Genomic DNA, 21617 nt, shown 5'->3' with positions numbered 1-21617 from the left:
TTGCACAAATGTCTATCTGTATTATTTAGAAGTGAAAATTTAGTTTAAAATTATCAGTTCAAATAGGCGATCAAATGCATCAGTGTTGTGGAAGTAAAATCCCATACAATTTGTGACAAATTCAATGTAAAGTCGAAAATGCACAGTTTGCGAGGCTTTTGAACATTTATATGAAAACCCTTACTATTTAAAATTGTTTGCCAGACGACTATTAAGTTATATTTTGATTCTTATATTTATTTAATAAACAACACAATGAATAATTGAAATAATGTTTACATACAGAAATTAATAATATTTTTTATGCTACTTATAATATATTTAAAAATCATTTAGTTGGCAAAAGTGTAGTTCCATTTATACTGCAACCAGATTCGATGTGCTCAATTACTTGCTGCTTAAGCTGAGCAACATGTTCTTTAAGATTTTTTACAATTGAACCAAGGTCTGTGTTTTCCCCTTTCAAAATTTTAACTTTTTCTTCTAATTTCGAAATCCGTTCAAGTTTCCTTTTTCGACACTTGGAAGCAGCTACCCGATTCCTTTGACGTTTGCGTTCAAGCTTTATTTTTTCTTGTGTCTCCATATCAATTGGGCTTACTGGTGGCGAGGTAGAAGAATTTTGTGGTTCGTCTTTTATTGGAACAGGATTAAACGATTCTAAAAAATATTAAAAAGTAATTCATTAATTTATTTACTGCCTTATTCAGAGCAATTTGTCAAAGGTTTATAAAACAAAATGTTTATAAAAATGTATCTTATAAACCTTTGGTAAATTTTTATAAATAAGGTCTTTACTGATGTACCCGTTGAAAATTTATTATTTATTTATTCTAACAAAGTAATATAAAAATTAAGTTTTTCTAAAACATTTAGGTTCTCAAACGAACATTTATTATACCCTATACCACTATAGTGTTTGTAACACCCAAAAATATTGGTCCAATTTAGCCATGAGTGTTCATGTAAAATTTGTGTGCACGTTGCTACCTGTAATTTCCAAGATTATTTGATGGAATTTTCACACACTCTTCTTATGGTCTAAGGAACGCTATTGAAAATTATTGAAATCGGTAAATTATTTCGCATGAGTCAGTCACCTACGATTAAAAATATGTTAATAATATTTCCAAAAATATAAAAAAAAAATATTTCTTTGCCACGACTAGAAATATCTCCCTTTTTGTTTTTTATATATGACGCCGCCATTTTAAGTCCGATCTTAACATATATATTAATTCGACGTCATATTCCATGGCCGGCTTCTGATCCTTCCCCAAAATCTAAAATTGTGCCTAACTGGAATAAAGTACATATAATCACATGGAATATATTACTTTAAAATTCTTATTTTTTAAATACCTTAAAATACAAAAAATGCATCATACTCCCTATCTTAACAAAAGAAACATCCTTTTATTCAATATTTAATTCTATTAATAATAGCAAAATCACATAGGTACATAAAAAATAAACATTTTATTTTATAAAAATTTAAGTGTTATGCTAAGTTTTTTAAAATGTTTATACAAATTTTTAATTTAAGATGTGATAAATTTATTTTATGAAAAATTACTAACTCTTTTAAATAGTTACAGTGTCTCTCATAAGTATTCGAATTTAGGTAAACAATGAAAAGAAATCATATTTAATAATATATTTTGTGTGCAAAAAAATAAATTATAACAAAAATTATTATTTTTATATACCTCAAGGGGTGTATTAAATCCTAATATTAAAGTTTGGTTATATTTCTGAAATAAAAGCAAATATGGTCAAAAAAACGCCATTTCAATTATATTACATGAAAAGATGGTACAAATTGTGGAACAAATGGACCAAAATATATAATTTCGGTTGATAGTAATTCCTTAACACAATTTTAAGCATAAAACCACTTGATTATAATTTTTGTGTTTCGTATAAAATGGTCATATATGAATTGCAGAAAAATTCGAATACATTTGTGAGGCAATTTTATGGACTTTTTTAAATCAATTGAGGTAAATGTAATTTTTTCAAATTTTAAAGAGTGTGATATTATACCTTAGGACTTTCTAGACAATATTACAAATTTAATTATTAATTTCACACACAAAAATATTATTAAATTATGTTTCCTTTCGAGGTACAATCAAATTCGAATACTTATGTGAGACACTGTACATATTTTTAAGAAGTTCTTTAAATAATAAAAAAATTAAATAAATAATCTAAGATCTTAGAACATGTTATGAAAACACAAATGCTAGACTTAGTAAAGTGAAATTATGTATGCTGATTATAACAATTTTGTTCTCATATAAACAAAAATATTAAAGTTTAAATTTTAAAATTTTTGGCCATGACTTCCATACCTACGGCAGCAAAAACAATTTCTTTAATGCTAATCGATTCTATACACCTTAATAAATATTAAGTAAAAAGTTTTGTTCAATTATCTTTCCCGGTCACTGAGTAATAGCTTCTTCAAGTAAAATTCTGTATAATGTACATTATACGTTATGAAGGCGTTTTTCTTTAGATTTTTTGCATATGATATTTTTGTTAATAGGAAAGCAATAAGAAAACTTATAATAAAAATAAAAAATTCTAAATGATCAAAAACAATTTAATTTATATATACAGACGTTTTATTAAATTAGTTTTAATAATTATCTGAATTATACACTGGAAATGTATAAATTGTATGTTGGGTATTGATATATGTAATTTTGCTCGGGTATAGACAAGACGATTAAACATAATATTGATTGGCTATCTTTATTTGCCTACATATGTTAAGAACATTGCTTATGCTTTAACATGTTGTATTGTGCTGAGATTTTTACTGAATTTTGTGGTCATTTAATACGTAAATATAATATTCTCTTCAATAGAATTGTACGATATGTTTATAATCTTAGAATTAGATCTCATGTAACTGCTTATGTGATTGACTTCTTAGGGTGTAAATTTAGGAGTTTTATTGATATTAGGTTTATGTTGCAATTTTATAAAATTATTGTAGAAGGCTTTTCGGAGTACTTGTTACAATTAATTGAATTTACGAGATCTGTTAGAAATCCACAAATAATAAATCCTCGTATTAACAGTTCTATCTATGAAAGAATTCTTTACCCAGGAGCTTAAGGAGTTTTAATTTCCCAATTAATGTATTTAAAAACAAACTTGTAGAATATTATAATAAGGAGTGAGATCGAAAAATTCTTAACATACATATATGTTTATAAAAAAGAAACCACTAAACTTACAGCTTTATTTTTTTTTATTTGATTCAAATTATTATTACAATTTACAAAAAAAAATATTTTTATAGTTTTAATCACTAGTGATGAAATTTTGAACCCTTTTCGGAAACCCTTCCATTAACGTTTTTATAGTGCTTTCTGTCACTTTGCTCGAACATGTAGTCCATCTCCGTTTAAAATCTACCACACTTTTGGACACCTTTTTTGTACTCTTCAATTCTCTTTTAACAAGAGCCAAATATCTCTCCACTGGCCTTAGCTTCGGGCAGTTTGGAGGATTTGCCTCTCTTGGTACAAATACCACATTATTGTTCTTGTACCACTCAAGGGCTTGTTTACCATAGTGACAGGATGCCAAGTCAGGCCAAAAATAAGTGGACACATTATGAAGTCTTATGAATGGAAGCAGCATTTTTGTAAACATTCCTTGATGTAAATTTCGGTATTTATAGAGCCCGTTGTAACAAATGATTGGCTTCTTTTGCCGCAACTGCATATTGCTTGCCATACCAAGAACTTTCTGGGAATTTTTGTCTGCTTTTGGGTCCTAAACTTTTCTTTAACATTCCCTCGAGCATCAGCAACATACAACTTTTGACCTGGAAGTTGCGAAAAATCTGCCAGAACATACGTTTCGTCATCCATTATGCAGCAAGAATATTTTTTTATAAAACTTGACTTCAATTTCCGTGCTCTGTTTTTGGCCTCTAAATTTTTAGCAGCGTTCCTGTCAGGAACTTTTTGAGCCTTGTATGTTTTTAAACCTGCATTAGCTTTAACTTTTCTTACCAAATAGTCCGAGCACTGAGCTAACCGAGCTGCTTTCCTACCGGATGTGTTGGGAGCTCTTTTGAAAATGCGTTCTATTTTTTTGGCTTTAGAAACATCATGTGGACCATTCCTTCTACATGAACCAGGTTTTCTATCAACTGACAAGTTCTCCCGGTACTGTTTAATAACATTGGAAACAGTTTGACGGCAGACCTTTGTATGCTTGGCCAACTTTTTGTAAGACCAAGTTGGGTTTAGTTGAAAATATTTAATAATTTCAGTACGCACTTTTTTCTGGTCACTCATTTTAATCAGATTAACAAAAAAAATTAATATAATTGACATTACACATAATAACTGACATGTTTTTCAAAGGTAACTTGATCAAAAAAAATATAAAATAATACTTTGGTTGAAAAATCACTCCTTAGCTGAGAAATTACTTAACTATTAACAAGTTTGAAACTTGGATGAAGATTTAAGTTTGCTTTTTATATTATTAAATTTGTTAAATTTTTATGTTTAAAAGCTTATAATTTTGTATTTGAATCAGTGTTGCCACTTCATGTGTAATTATACATATTGCGTGTAATTTTTATTTCCATATGTAGCTCATGTGTAATTGATCTCATGTGTAATTTAAAATCTCATTGTATTTACATAAGTGGTTTAATTTGTAGAAAGCCGGTTGTTAAAAAAAATGATTCACATACATACATGTAAATGGTACATATACACATTTTTATATTCAAAAATATCGAAACAAGAAATAAGAAAATTTCTAAATAATCAAATTTAACTCAAACTAATTTCTAGTGGTAATTTTGTTTCAAGTGTGTAAAAGTTACATTGTTTTTTAGATCTAGTTAAATAATAATTTATTTTAGGGATGACTGGAAGAAATGGCTTCAGATTCCAATCTGATTGGCTAAATAAATCTGAAATGATTGTCATATGCTTTATGTATTCAAGTTTCTTTTAATGTCCTTTTTCAATCAGAAAAACCAATTTTATGTAAAATAAAAAATGAAGTTTTTAATATATTGCAAATATAATCTTCAAATTATATAAAAATTGATATTTTGAAGTCAAAAAGCGTATGGCAAATCAACGAATCATATGAAAACCTATTTTCAAACATAAATGATATTTATAATGGAGTTGCTGCATATGAATCATTAACTCAGATATCTGCATCAGAAAAAACAATCATTTTCAAGATTGTAGAGAATTTTACATGGAGGTAATTCGTCAAATAAAATCAAGATTTGATTTTAGTGATCAAATTTATTCTATTGTAGATATTGTTAATCCAAAAGTTGCTCAATCTTTTGAACCAAAGACATTATCCCTATTTAAAAAAAGATTTCCGTCATTCGACACAGATTTACAACAACTTGATAATGAATGGCGACAGCATGCTCTATTAGACTTTGAAAAATTTGAACTTAATGCTAGTCTAGAACCAGAAGTATACTGGCCTTAAGTTTTTAAATTAAAAAAATTAAATTAAATTAGAAGAATGTTTGTTTCCCAATCTACAAAAAGTAATTCAGTTTATTTTAATATTACCTTTTTCAAATGCTTCTGCTGAAAGAATTTTTAGTAATTTGAAAAATTGCAAAACTGATTTAAGAAATAGAATGTCTTCTGAAACAATTGCATAAATTTTTTTAATAATGCAGGAATTTTAAGAAACGGTAAAGAAAACTATGAACCTAGTCAAGCAATTATCAAAAAGAGTTGGCAATAGTGATCTCAGTTATAACTATATATGTATATATTAGGGTATTCAATTATTCGGGTTTTTGTCATACTCGGTTTATTCGACAACTAATTATTTAAGGTTTTGCGTTAGCCGGTTAATAATCGGATAATTAAAAATTATTCGGTTATTCGAATAAAAGGAAACTAGATGTTATTATTGCTTTTAACAATAATTTTCATATACACCCTGTAATAATTTTGAAAAAAGCATTCATACATGGATAAGTTCATAAGCATGTGAAAATAGATTCCACTTATAGAATTGCGTACTCCGATTTTTATGTCCTTATAAAAGGATTTCAAAGTTTATAGGACTACAAACGAATATTTAAAATAATTATATGTATTTTATAATTCGAATATTGATATTAAATGAAAGTTGGGAATCTGTACATTCTATCTATATTATTTACCTGTCTAACTTAGAGAAAAAACGAAAAAGAAATTAAATTTAAAAAGGTTTCATTTTCGACTCAAAAACTTTTAAATACTTTTTTGTGACAATTTTTTTTTTAAGATTTCCAATTCTTCCCTGATGATCTTGATAATTTGAAATTAATTATATTATTTCGAAGCAGAGGAATTCAGCTTCATTTGAAATTAATATTATAACCAACTTTTTAATATAAATTTGGAATTCCATCTTTTAAAATTAGATGTCTTTTTAAAATTAAAGTCCTTTTACAGGAGAATAAGAGCTGATTATGAAAAACTGAGTACACAGAGTTAATACTAATGGTGCACAGTTTCCTGTACGCATAGATTTTTTCATGTTTGAAAATAACTTTAGCACGGTTTATAAACAAAAATATTATTTTCACTTTAATTCTTTGTTTAGTTTTTTATCAAATACTAGAAATTATTCCTGTTTATTTATTTTTTTATTTATTTAATACAATTTTATAACCAAGCTCATAGGGCCAAATATGGCTTAAAAACTACTAACAAAATACAAAATTATGAGCTATTAAACATAAAAATTTAACAAATTTAATAATATAAAAAGCTTAAACATAAATGTTCATTCAAATTGGAAACTTGTGTCACCCTGTGAAAATACAACTCTGCATAGTTGTTAACTTTTCCTTTTTGAACTTGTATAATTATTGAAAAAAAAAGACGCGTGCGATACGAACAGTCGAGAAGCATCCTACATTTTATTTTATTATTCTTTTTTTAATATTATTTTTAAAAGCGTATTCATATGGAAAATGAATTAATAAAACTATCTTATTTTGTTTAAAATTAAATATCGTTGAACGTTTGTTTTTATTCCCAAACTTTGATGTCCACGTTAGTGACATTATTTCAGAAGTGGGATCGTGAATCCAACAAGTCTAAATACGAACGCACGATCATGGAAAACTTACATGGTATGACGGTTAAGAATCTACGAGCGAAGTGTAGAGAGATCGGTGTGTCGTGCTCGGGGAATAAGAAACAATTAATTGAACGACTGGAGGATATTGGTGAAATGCGTAATTTACCTACTATGACGGAACGAGTTAAACAGTTGGAAAAGACATTAGCAGATATGCGTGCAACGTCAATGCGGTTCCAACCGTCGCAAGCGTCATCGCCGATGCAGACATTCGCTTCAATAGAAGGTTCTCCAGTGCGCAGTACAAATGTTGCTATTTCACACGGAAATAGCCCCCTATTGTTACGTCGGGCAACTCGTTTAGCGGTGTCGATATAATAGCCCCAGCCGCAAATGGATGTAATATGGAAAAATTGCCAATGATTCGAACGCCAATACAACACGTTATTTCTCCAAGCTCCACATGTCATCAGCCTGAAATATTGCCTCCACTAACACAAAATGTCATTTCTAACTCTGCCAGGCAGCTACCGATTTCACAATATGTTACGGAAGGTGGTAGTACATACTAGCCGCCAGTTTATGTTTCGTCCACAATACCACGTATTGATGAACAATATACTATTTCTGCGAACAACATACAGATTCCACAACAAACTTCGTGCTATGTAACAGGATATAATAATGATGTAAGGGAGATGATAGCAATTCTACCGGAATTTAACCCATCAATAGAGGAATCAGTAAATTCTTCTCAGTTCGTTAGACGCGTTAACGTATTAAAGGCAGCATACGGGTGGAATGACCATAATCTAATATTTGCGGTGCAGCAGAAGATGCATGGCCCGCAATTTATTGGGTGGATTCGTTGCAAATTGTTTTTGGTTCTTGGCAACAGTTTGTGGACAAATTTTTGAGAGATTTTCCCTATGTCGATAATTCAGCTGATATTCATATAAAAAATGTGCCGCACGAAACGACGTTTTGACGAAACCACCGCATGATTACTATTTCAAGATGTACGCTCTGGGTACTAGAGGTGGTTTACCCGAATCTGCCATAGCTAGACACGTCATAAATGGCATTAACGAACCAGATTTAAGGAAGAAGATCTCGAATGAGTATGATTCGTGTAATCAGCTGCTTAAGGACATTATTAGTTACTGCAACTACAACGATGACATGAACTCAACAGTACAAAGGCAGGCCAAATCATCGGCGTCAAATGAGAACAGAGTAAACAGTACAAAAGGTATTAAAAGAGACAACAATATCACTTCTTCATCGAGCAGGGTAAAATGTTACAACTGTTCGCAACTAGGACACTTTTCCGTAAATTTTCCGGAGCCATCTAAGAAACCTAGATGTACCAACTCTAAACGTACTACACACACTGTCGATAAATGCCCCGAGAAATCAACGCAGAGAACATCCGTGAATCAAATTGACTCAACATCAGTACCGCCAGTTGGAAATGAGATAGTGAAAGTGGTCAATGTCAACGGACACGTATCAAATTCGTTTGTAGATCCTGTTAGTAACCGGTCGCTGATCCGTAGATCATATGCTCATACAGTCGGTAAGGTTAATGATACGAATGTTTATTTGGAAGGTTTTTGTGGTGGACAATACAAATGTACAGGTAAAGTACATGCTGTCATGGTGATTGATGACAATTCGTTTTGTGTTGATTTACTGGTCGTCGAAGATGAATTTTTAAGTGAAAATGTTTTATTGGGTAGGGACGTTCTATGTGGTAAAGGTAAACGATTAATTATCGAAGACGATGATTGTCGTTTGGAGAAGCTCGATAGTATCCAAGCCTCAGAAGTGCTAGCGCCTTCCGAGCGAGACCAATGGAAGGAATTACTTCTAAGACATCGTGGTTGTTTTGCGGAAAATACTTCTGACCTTGGAAAGTGTAATGTCGCTAAAATGGAGTTTCATCTTACCTCCGATAAACCTATCCAGGCGAAAGCGTATCGGGTTCCATTCGCAATATTATACGACGTTAGATCTTCGCATGGGATATCATCAGATAGAAGTTGACGAAGAGTCCAAAAAGTACACCGCTTTTGTTACTCACGATGGACATTTCGAATATAACCGAATGCCTTTCGGTCTTGTGTATGCCCCAGCCGTTTTTTAATCTGTCATGAATAAGCTTGTATCCAGAATGAAACCCGGTGAAATTCTAGCATATTTGGATGATATTGTGCTACCAAGTAAATCTATTGAGGAAGGTTTATTACGTCTTAATAAATTTTTGGAGATCTTGATCAAAAGTGGTCTTACCTTACGACTCGACAAATGTTCTTTTCTTTCAACAACAATTTCCTACCTGGGGCATATAATTGATGGCAATGGTATACGGCCGGGTAACGAAAAGACAAGTGCAATTAGAAATTTCAGTCCACCGAGGAACATAAGCGAGGTAAGAAGATTCCTAGGCTTAACGGGGTTTTTTAGGAAATTCGTGCAGGATTATTCAATGATCTCGAGACCGATCACGATGATGTTACGAAAGAATGATGCTTTTGTTTGGGGTGAGGATCAACAAAAATCGTTTGAAAAACTTATCGAAGTTCTCACCAATGAACCAGTTCATGCACTTTACGATGGCAATGCACAGCATAAAGTCCACACTGATGCCAGCAGTTTAGGTCTCGCTGGTATTTTGTTACAATCTGTTGATGGTAATCAATGGAAACCAGTTTTCTATTATAGCCGCCACTGTACTGACACCGAAAGTCGGTACCACAGTTATGAGCTTGAAGTCGCTCGATCGTTTTAGGTTTCATCTGTTGGGGAAACATTTCCGCCTGGTAACTGATTGTTCCGCAATTACCAATGTAAAGACCAACAAGGAGCTAAATCCAAAGATTGCCAGATGGTGGATGCGGCTCCTTGAATATGATTTCACTTTGGTACATCGTGAAGGTAGCCGTATGGCACACGTAGACGCTTTAAGCCGTGCCCCAGATAACCTGCCAACCGAAATCGAACCAGCTGGGTTTATTATGAAGGTCACCGCCGACGTGGACGATTGGGTGGTTACTATGCAACTAAAGGACGAAAAACTTATTAATATTATGGCTGTGTTGAAAGGTGAATTAAAGTCAAACCAAGAGAAGCAAATAAGATCAGAGTACTCCTTACGTAATCACCGACTTTATCACAAGGACAAAGAGGGTCTAAAATTAGTTATTCCAAAGGACATCCGATGGAGAATCGTCAAATACTCCCACAACGACATGGGTCATTTTGGTTTAGATAAGACGATTCAGCGGATTCAACAAAAATTCTGGTTTCCGAAAATCCGTAAATATACGAAGAACTACATCGCCAGCTGTATCGCATGTTGCTACTATAAGAACCGTAGTGGTAAATCCGAGGCACAATTACATTATAGTGACGTCCAGCCAATACCATTTCAGAAGGTTCATATTGATCACCTCGGCCCTTTTACGCGAAGCAAGAGGGGACAGTGCTACATTTTGGCTATTTCCGATTCATTTAGCAAATACTTGATTGTGAAACCAGTACGTAATACAAAAGCAGCTCCGGTCATCAACGCACTTAATGAAATGACAAACTACTGTCACCTGCTGCTGTCACCCTGTGAAAATACAACTCTGCATGGTTGTTAACTTTTCCTTTTTGAACTTGTACAATTATTGAAAAAAAAAAGACGCGTGCGATACGAACAGTCGAGAAGCATCCTACATTTTATTTTATTATTCTTTTTTTTTTTTTTTTTTTTAATATTATTTTTAAAAGCGTATTCATACGGAAAATGAATTAATAAAACTATCTTATTTTGTTTAAAATTAAATATCGTTGAACGTTTGTTTTTATTCCCAAACTTTGATGTCCACGTTAGTGACACTTGTTAATAGTTAAGTAATTTCACAGCTATTATAAGTTTGTTTTTAAATATATTAATTGGGAAATTAAAACTTCTTAAGCTCCTGGGTAGAGAATTCCAAATCCTTGTGGTTCGAACACGAAAAGTTTATGTGAAATGCTTTTCTATATAAAGACATTACTGTTTTTAAGTTCTAGAATTCATACGTTCCATTGAACACTTGTTCAACTATAACTGTTGCTGAAAACTTATTAGAAATACTTAAGACACCACAATGTTCCACAAAAAACTGGTTGTAAAAATAAAAGCGATATAATTATTTCCATGATTTATTTTCAAAAATCATTAAATATATTTTCCTTATCACAGTCGTGCTCTTTAATAACTGCATCGCGCGTTTATAGGCAAATTCTTTACAGTCTGCTCTCTTTTCATTTATTATTTAATAAAATAAACTTTTATATTCGGTTGTAATAAATTTTATAAATCAACAATTTTTTTTTCAATTTAAAAAAAAAAAAAAAAAAAAAAAAAAAATGGCGTCCTCCTCCGGAGGAAATTATTTCCAATTGTTAGATCCCGACCCTTCCCCAAAACGGAAAAAATCAAATTTTAGCTACAACATAAACAATAATTTTGATTTCCCCAAAATAACGCAAAAACAAACCACCTCTACTATAAATAAACAACAATGTCCAAAATATATCGTTATTAGAAGTAAAATACCTGATAAACCACTACAAAATTTTAACATCTTTTTATTGTCTAAAGCAATAGAAAATATATCAAGTGAACCTATGCAAAAAATTGTTTTTACTAAAGATGGTAACATTTTAATTTTGTCAAAAAATGAAATACAAGCAAATAAATTTCTGAAAACAAATACACTGATTGGAATTGGACCAGTTGAGATTTTTCTGCATCCAACACTAAACATAATTAAGGGTGTAGTATTTGCACCATCGCTAAAAGAACTTTCTGAACAAGAAATAACTGATGGACTCAAAAATCAAGGTGTAGTCGATTGCAAGAAGATCACAAAATTTATTGAAGGCAAAGTAACAAACACTCCATTACATATTTTACATTTTGACCAATATAAATTACCTAAAGAAATAAAAATAGGCTTTCTAAATTGCAAAGTAGACCCGTACATTCCTACTCCCATTCAATGTAAAAAATGTTTTAAATTGGGCCACACCAAAAAATATTGTAATGGTAATGAAACATGTGAAATTTGTTCGTCAACAATCCATGACCCTACACCATGTACTAAATTAGAATGTGTAAACTGCAAACACCCCCACAGAGCAAACAATAAAAAATGTCCCGTTATACAATATCGACAAGAAATATTAAAACAAAAAACGATTAACAATTGTACATATAAAGAAGCAACGACAAAAGCATTACCAGTAGAATCTTTTGAAATTCCCTCTGAAGACTTGCAAACTGCAATTGAAGAGAGAAAGAAAAAATTGAACATCCAAAAAAACAACAATCAACAACAACAAATTACCACAATACTACCTGCCTCCACAACTAATGAAACATCATCAAATCCTACAACTACAAAATCAGACTTAACAACAACAGCAATTAAATCTCTTGAAGAAATAATAAGTAAAAATAAAGCTCTAAAAAATAAAACACTAGATGAATGCAAAACAAGCAGCTCTCATCAAACTCAAATATCAAACACAATTAACAAAAAATCTGCAAACAACTCTAAAACTGTCTCAAGAGAATCATCTCGTGAGAAAACAGAAAAACTCAAAGTAAATACTGAAACTCCTGCAAAAATTACAAACAGAAGATTGTCAATCGACGGCAATGATCAAATGGAGACTTAATAATCACACCACTTTCCTCTATTTACTTATTTATTTATATTTAATTTATGGCTTCATTCAAAATCATACAATGGAACATAAAAGGATTTTTTAATAACTATATCGACTTCCAATTAATCTTAAAAGATGAAAATCCCCAATTTATTTCATTGCAGGAAACACACTGTCCTTATAATTTTATTCCTACTCCCCCAAAAACATTCAAATCATACTTTGAAAATGACATCGCAAACACCTCAGCCAAAGGTGGAATAGGCATATTCATTAAAGAATATATCCCTCATAAACGTATTTATAATTCATCAAAACTGCTCAATATTACAATCGAAATCACACTGAATATAACATTTACTATAATATCTTTATACATTCCACCCACAGAACCATTTTCGTTACACGATTTTAACGAACTTTTTAAAAATATTCAAACTCCCATTATTCTGGTTGGGGACGTCAACAGCTGGAATGTACTATGGGGATCCCAAACTAATAATACGCGAGGATTAACTATTGAACACTCCTTAAATACAAACAACATATGTATTATTAACGATGGCAATCCCACTCACCTTTCAACACATAACACCTTAACACACATCGACATAGCTGGCTGTTCACCCTCGTTTCTAACTTCCGTATGCTGTCAAACTTTAGATGATTTACATCACAGCGACCATTTCCCGATAAAAACAACATTAACTACCGGTACTAATAACTTTATAAATACACCAATAAGAAAATTCAATTTAAAAAAGGCGAACTGGGATCTTTATGGCCAAAAAGTTGAAAATATATTAAGCAAAATAAACTTTTCACATGAGGTTAACAAGGACAATGCTTTAATTACTAAAGCGATTAGAACTGCTGCCAACTTCCATATACCACAAACAACACCAACACAAAAAAGAATCGTTCCCTGGTGGAATGAAACTCTCACAAAACTTCGGAACGACAAAATGAAGAAATGGCAAACTTTCAAAAAGCATCCTCTCTGTAATAATTTAGTTTTATATAAAAAAGCCAATGCAAAATTTAGATTTGAATGTAAAAAATCAAAAGCCGAAAGTTTTAAAAAATTTACCGAGACCATATCTAGAGATTCCTCCATATCTCTTCTTTGGAAAAAAGTTAACATGTTTTCAAGTCGTAATAAAGCAAAACCAATAACTGCAATAAAAACTAACAATGGAATTATTACGGAACCAATTTCAATTGCAAACTACTTTGCTGACAGGTGGTCAACAAACTCTCTTGACAGCAACTTTTCAACAAATTTCTCTGCAGCTAAAAGGTCTTCGTTATCAATTACAAATATTCATACCGTCAACACCAAAGCCAAACAAATTGAAAGTCAGTTGACAAAATGTGAATTATCATTGGCTTTAAGAAAAGTAAAAGGTACATCACCAGGTCAAGATCGGATATGTTATGATATGCTAAAACACCTTACTTGCCAAGGGAAAGAAACAGTACTCCAACTATATAATGATGTTTTTAATACTGGAATCATACCACAATCATGGAAAACAGCAATAGTTATAGCCATTCCCAAACCAAACAAAAACCCATTACACTTTAACGGATATAGGCCAATTTCATTATTATCATGTTTGTCCAAAATTTTGGAAAGAATGATTGCAAACCGTATAGCATGGTATATGGAAACTAGAAAATTAATCGCCGTCAATCAAGTAGCATTTAAACATAATCGCAGTTGTACAGACGCATTACTCCACATTGACTATTACGTTACAAAATCACTTTCATCCAAAAACCACACATCCATCTTGGGAATTGACTTTGAAAGAGCGTTCGATCGCATAGGAATACACGTCATATTGAAAACTATGAATGACTGGGGCATCGGTCCTAAAATTTTTAATTATGTAAAATCATTTTTAACCCACCGAAAAATTAAGGTCAGAATAAACAATACTCTCTCAATAAACTACCCTCTTAGCAATGGGATTCCACAGGGTTCACCGCTTTCAGTTGTCCTCTTCCAAATAGCTTTTAATGAAATAAGCAAAATTATTAAAAAATATAAATATGTTGATCATTGCCTATACGCAGATGACCTTTACATACTTTCCAAAAATAACGACACTTCTAAAATAAATAATACATTTGAAAAAGTAATTCTAGATATTGAGAACTGGTCCAAAGTTTCTGGGGCAAAAATATCCTTGGAAAAATCATCTATTTTACATGTATGCAGAAAACACAATTGTACTCCAATAAATCTTTATATCAATAACAGTATAATACCCAACGTGACTGAACAAAAAATACTAGGAGTAATATTTGAGAAAAACTATAGCTGGAAAAAACACATCTTAGCACTCAAAAAATCTCTCGTCACTAGAGCAAACTTCATAAGATATTTATCTACTAGATGCTATGTTCACATAGATACTATTAAATACCTAGTCACTACTCTTATTTTGAGTAAAATCGAATATGGCCTGTTTTTGTACGGCAGTGCAGCAAAAACTAATATAAATCAAATTAAAACTCTTTACCACCAAACAATGAGGGCCAGTACGTATGCATATAGAACGACACCAATAAAAATACTAATAATGGAGTCAGGTCTTCCCTCACTTGAACAAAAGATCTCTGAGTGTATGAACCGACTTTTACCCAAACTCCTTTCATTTCACAATTCAATTATAGATTCTGACGTTGCAAAAGTCTTGTCTTCTAATAAAAACCAAAGAATACAATCTGCTATATACAAATGTGTTAACCACAATATAATTAACTTTAAACATAAAATTTTTAATTACAACAACAATAACCCCATATGGACTTTCGACCCTATCACCTGTGACATCAGCCTCTCAACCCATAGGAAAGATACTACCTCTAGTGATATTTACAAACAATTGTTCTACCAAACCATTTATAAAAATCCAGAATGGCAACAACTCTACACCGATGCATCAAAGAACAACAGCAATGTAGCATATGCAGTGGTAAATCAAAATGGTAACACCATAACATCAAAAATATTAGCCGAATTCTCTTCAATTTTTACAGCAGAAGCAGCAGGAATTTTACAAGCTATAATAATTGCTACTAAAACCAATAAAAACACCGTTATTTACTCTGACAGCTTATCCGTTATATCAGCAATAATAAACCTAACAAATAACAGTTGGGCATCGGTTAACAAAATTCGTGACATATTAATAAAACACAGAGGTAAAATTAAATTAGTTTGGATACCTGGTCACTCCGGAATACAAGGAAACAATTATGCAGATGCAGCAGCAAAAATAGCATGTTCAGCTCCCTTATTAAAAGACCCATTAACCGAAAGACTTGATATATGTAATTATATTATTACCAAGTTGAAACATCAAAGAATTACAGAATTGAAAAGTTATTACCACCCACACTATTCTCAAATTAATCCCGATATAAAAACACCTAAATATCCAACGAACATTAACAAAAATAAAATTAAAGTTTTTTCACGCTTACGTATGGGACACACGATCACTACACATCAACATCTACTGAATACCAACTTTATTAATGAATGTCCATACTGTGGCTCCACAATATCAGTCAAACATCTTCTCTCAACTTGTCCCTATCTAAGTAATCTTCAATCCAAATATCTATCAAATAATGGTATTAATCTTCTTAAGGAAACTACAAATGATAACATCTACGCCATCTTTAACTACATTTTAAAAATAAATAAAAAAATCTAATTTTTACTTAATATAATAGCTGATAGCCTTCGTAGCTCTTGCTTTTTTTAGTAATATTAGTCTTATATTAATTATAAGTTTAATATAATGTAAATAAAATAAATAAAATAAATATTTTCCTTATTATAGAAAATTGATTAAGAAATTAAGAAAAGAAGAAAATTTATTATAAAAATATTAAATTTTGTAGAAAATACATAGTATTTTTACTGCTAAATAGTGTGTTTTTCTTAATCGGTTAATTGAAATTATTCGGTTTATTCGTTATTTGAAATTTGACAATTTTCATTTATTCGAACGATTAATCGTCAAAAATTAATCGATTAACCAAACGACGATTAATCTTTTGAATACTCTAGTATATATAGAGATATTTTAATTATCTAATTTTATATTTTGTTTATAAATGAATTAATTATAGTTATTTAAATATTCGTATAGAAAAATATATATATGATATATTTTTGTTTCATTGTTTTTTTGTTTAAATAAAAATTAAAAAGGGAATGTGTAATTTTTTTTTAAATGTGTAATTTAGGAGTCGATCAAGTGTAGTTTCTAAATTTTTTGGTGGCAACACTGATTTGAATATATGTTATGTTAGTAGTTTTTACGCCATATTTGGCCCTATGGGCTTGGTTATAAAAATTGTATTAATTAAAAAAAAACGAATAATCGGAAATGCCTGACCATATTATACCAGATATGAGCATAACTAAAATATGTTTTTTTAATATATTATTTATGTATATTGAATTTTGTCTTAATTTCCATATACTATTTGAGCAATTTATTGATGAAAAACTGATTTTCTGAAAGATCAATTATGGACCGATCCTATTAAAATTTGGTTGAGCGTTTAATGTTCTTATAAGAGATAGATATGCAGAATTCCATCATAATTGTAGTGTTTAAGAGGGAATTAACGACTTTGAAGCCATTATTAAGAGCTCCAATGCCCTAGGGGAATAATGAACCGATTTAATCCATTTTCAAACAACTTTGTCCTTGGGTAAAATTAAACATATCAGCCTATTTGCATCGAATTATCTGGAAAATTTTGACTTGTAGTTTGATTCACGAAGGGTAGTCATCTTGTCGCGATGTGAAGGCTTAAGTGCGGTGAATCCCATGGGCCATGCTGACGGAGACAGCTTTGCTTGAGCTGGCTGCCTCCTAGGGGTCAACCTTGTCAGACGGGTCATGGGACGAGCACGAAACTAAGAACTACCCCTCCCACCTAACAGATGTATGTTTCCCATATTGGGCGGTCTGTTAGAAACGATCTGTTGATTTGCTTCTCCTGTCACTGAGACAGGGCAATCAACAGAAAGTCCGTTTTGAATCTTTTGATTCACGCATTTAAGTGTGCAAGTCCCGAAATCCATCAAGCGTCTGTTACAGATTGGACGGCTTGATGGTCTGTCTGCTCCCAGTGGGACGGCAGTTTTTAGTCCTGGCAGTGACCAAAAAACCACCCCAAGAATGTCAGAGAAGAAAGAGCGGCGACACCGGGCTGCTCAATCCCTGTCTTCGGGTGACAGACAACAAGGTCTCCCAAGTGCCCTGTGCGAATGTGGAATCATCGACCCTGATGTCGGATTCCTCTGCTGCACCTCCCCCTACATTGGAAAAGTCGTCAAACTCGTTGTCGGGCTCTTCCAATGTATCCCTAGATTCTTCCCCCTGGCACAAAACACCTTCCAGAAGAGCTTTTGTTCATCGGCGGGCCGCCGAGCGCATAGTTGAGCGTCATTGCGCCAAACCCAACGATGCTTTAACGAGAGACGAGAAATCGTCCCTTGATTGGGCTAAAAGCCTCCTGGTTAGGCTAAAGGGCTCTAATCCTCCAGTTGAGGCAGAAGTGGTTAGACCTGCTGCCGAGGCGCCTAAACGGCAACGATCTGAGGAGGAGCGCTCTGCGCTACTGCTCAAGCACGCTATTCAGTCCCTTGGGGAAGTGTGGCCAGGTGCAAGGTTGGACGTGATCCCGGTAAGCGAAATTCCTCGCAGACCGAGATCAATTGCCATCCCAACTGAGCCACATGACCCGGCGAAAATTCTGGCGCGGGTCATGTGGAAGGTGGTGAGGGTTTCCGCCCCGATGGAAAATGTCACAAAGGCGACTGTTGTCCTTAATAAGGAAACGTTGGCGCCATTGCGTAAATGCGTTTACAATGGTTTTGATAGTATCTCCCTACGCATTTATCGCAGCGACGTCAAACGCAGCGCCGCCGCCTCCGGAAACTCCACCATCTGGCTCATTAGCTGCTATATGGTGCATGACCATGGTGACCAACCGCCAAACGACCTGGTCAGAGAATTAATGCGCGAAGCAAATAGGCGTCACGTTCCTGCGATAATCGGCGCTGACGCAAATGCTCATCACAGTGCCTGGGACAGTTCAGACATCAACAGTAGAAGTGAGTGTTTACTTGACTTTATATTAGAATTTAATATGTTAGTCGTTAACAGAGGTTCAGAACCTGCTTTTGTTGTGACAAACAGAAAGGAAGTTCTGGATATTACAGGTATTAGTACAAACTACATAGAACTGATCAAAGAGGGGAATGTCTCCAATGACTGCTCCTTCTCTGATCTCAGCTACCTGGACTTCGCCATAGTGGCCCAGGTCAAAGTTTCAAAACCCTTTCTAAATAAAAGGAAAACAAATTGGGAGAGGCACAAAGCTTCTCTGTGTACTATTCTCCCTCTGCTCCGACGGTAGAGAGTAGAAGGGATATTGATTCGACTGCAAATTGGATTGCTAGTTTTCTGAACGTTGCCACGAAGAGAGCTTTCAAACTATCCAGTGGCCTGAAAAAGGACAAACCACCGTGGTGGAGTCCTGACATAGCGAGCATAAGAAGGACATGCCGCCGGTCCTTTAACGAGGCTAAGAGATCAGGTAACTGGTCCCTTTATAAGGCAAACGTTAATAGATTTAAAAATTTGGTTCGAAATGCGAAACGGAACTCGTGGAGGGTTTTCTGTAGCAATATTGAAAGCTCTTCCGAAACCAGTCGTCTCCGTAAAATTTTGTCAAAGTCCCCTTCTGGTCCTAGCTATATACAGAAAATGGATGGGAGCTGGACTTCAGGTAGTCAGGAGACTTTAGAGCTTCTCCTTAATACTCACTCTCCTGGTTGTATCCCAATTAGTGATTTAACTAGTTTCTCTCCAACTTCAATGCGTACTGTAACACATGTGTCTATTGAAGATGACATTATCCGATGGGCAATTAAAAGCTTTGATCCTCCCGGCCCTGATGGTATTATTCCTGCAGATCTTCAACACAATATAGATCTTGTAGTTCCTTGGCTGCGAAACTTATACACAGCCTGCCTCTATTGGTCATACACTCCTATTCAATGGACCAAGTGCAATGTGATTTTTATTCCATGTGTTATGGAAATTATTCACTGGTTGCCTTTCTTGAAATAGAAGGCGCTTTTAATAACGTAAATCCTGCTTCTATCTGCCAATCTCTATCTCGGGCAGGGCTTGGTAGGGCTTTGTCGAGAATCTTTTCTCAAATAGTATCATAGTAATCCTCCCTAGGAGATACAGTAATCTCTATAAAAGCTTTAAAAGGTACTCCACAAGAGGAGTACTATCTCCACTTTTATGGAACATGGCTATAAATGATATTCTGGCAAAACTAGACTCTCTTGGCTATAAAACAGTCGCCTATGCTGATGACGTTGCGGTAGCGGTGTCAGGCGATCATCTCGAAACCATATCTCATAGGCTAGAACAAGCACTAAGGATCATTAGTTCGTGGAGCGTCGAATGTAGTCCTAGTAAAACGGAACTTGTGCTATTCTCTAACAAATACAAGATTCTTTTATTTCCTTTTCTTTGCCTAAACGGCGAAGTATTAAATCTCTCGGACAGCGCTAAATTTCTGGGCGTTATACTTGATAAGTTATCTTGGAGTACAAACGTACTCTCTAGGGCATCTAAAGCCATTACGGCACTATATGTTTGTAGGAAGGCCATAGGAACATGCTGGGGCATAAATCCAATGAATGTTCACTGGCTCTTTCAGGCAGTTATTAAACCTATTATGCTTTATGGGGTTGTTTTCTGGTGGCAGGCGCTTGAAAATGCTTCACTCAGACAACAACTGGAAAAAGTAATGAGATCAACTGCGCTTCTTATGACAGGCGCTCTAGAACAACTCCTTCGAAGGCGTTGTTCACTATGCTCAACTGGCTCTCGGTCGATCTCCTTGCAAGGAAATTGGCTATGTCAACTGCGGCCAGATTGAGTGTAACTGGCAAGAAAGTTCCAATATTATATCTCTTCGGAGTCTGAAGAATCTCTCCTTCCGCCAAGTAATTGCTTCCGAGTGTATACAGACGGATCCAAGACAACGAAAGGAGTTGGTGGTGGCATTTTCATTGAGGAATTTTGAACGAAGATCTCCTTCCGACTTAATGATGAATGTTGTATCCTTCAGGCTGTAATATCGGCGATAAGGAGGGCGGTAAACTGGCTAAGGTACTATCGGATATCCAACAGGGATATTATAATTTATACCGATGTCTAGCTGCTATTAAATCCCTAACTGGTGTGTTCTCCACATCCAAAATTGTCCATGAATGCCGGACGTCTCTCAATGAGATGGCGAGAGTAAAGGGACATGGGATTTCGTATGGCAATGGTATTGCTGACACCTTGGCAAGAGCTGGCACTATGCTTAGTAGAATGGTTATAGATCTGTTCTGCGGTATACCACTACTTGCAATTAAGAGGCAAATCAGTGAAAACTGCCTCTGCATCGCTCACGACAAATTGTCGCGTGAACACACGTGCTCATTATGTAGAGTACTGTGGCCACAAATGGATCCTCACAGGTCTAAATATCTTCTTGGTCTCCAAAGACCGCAGTTAAGTAGGCTGATATCGATAATCACTGTAAATTTGGGAACCATGCTAGACGCATTGGTCTCCCGTTCAACGATTATTGTAGAAGTTATCAAAACGAGGATGAAGAAGAGACTATTACTCATCTTCTCTGCGATTGTCTTGCTTTGGCGGAGTCCCGTTTTCGGA

At 33.7% G+C, this 21617-nt stretch overlaps 1 protein-coding gene across 1 annotated transcript in view; it reads right to left on the bottom strand.

Moving 5' to 3' along the window:
- Positions 1-216: 216 nt before the first annotated feature.
- LOC111688738 (transcription factor AP-1) overlaps positions 217-21617 on the bottom strand; it is a 49918-nt gene continuing 28517 nt past the window's right edge. Inside the window, exon 3 of the mRNA XM_046953885.1 lies at positions 217-660. Within this exon, the coding sequence (XP_046809841.1) occupies positions 329-660 (332 nt within the window). The 3' untranslated portion in view covers positions 217-328. The remainder of the gene's footprint in view (positions 661-21617) is intronic.

This window comes from Lucilia cuprina, chromosome 6 (assembly GCF_022045245.1).
Source record: "Lucilia cuprina isolate Lc7/37 chromosome 6, ASM2204524v1, whole genome shotgun sequence".
Classification (NCBI taxonomy): Eukaryota; Metazoa; Arthropoda; class Insecta; order Diptera; family Calliphoridae; genus Lucilia; species Lucilia cuprina.
This window is presented reverse-complemented; position numbering and strand designations above follow the sequence as displayed.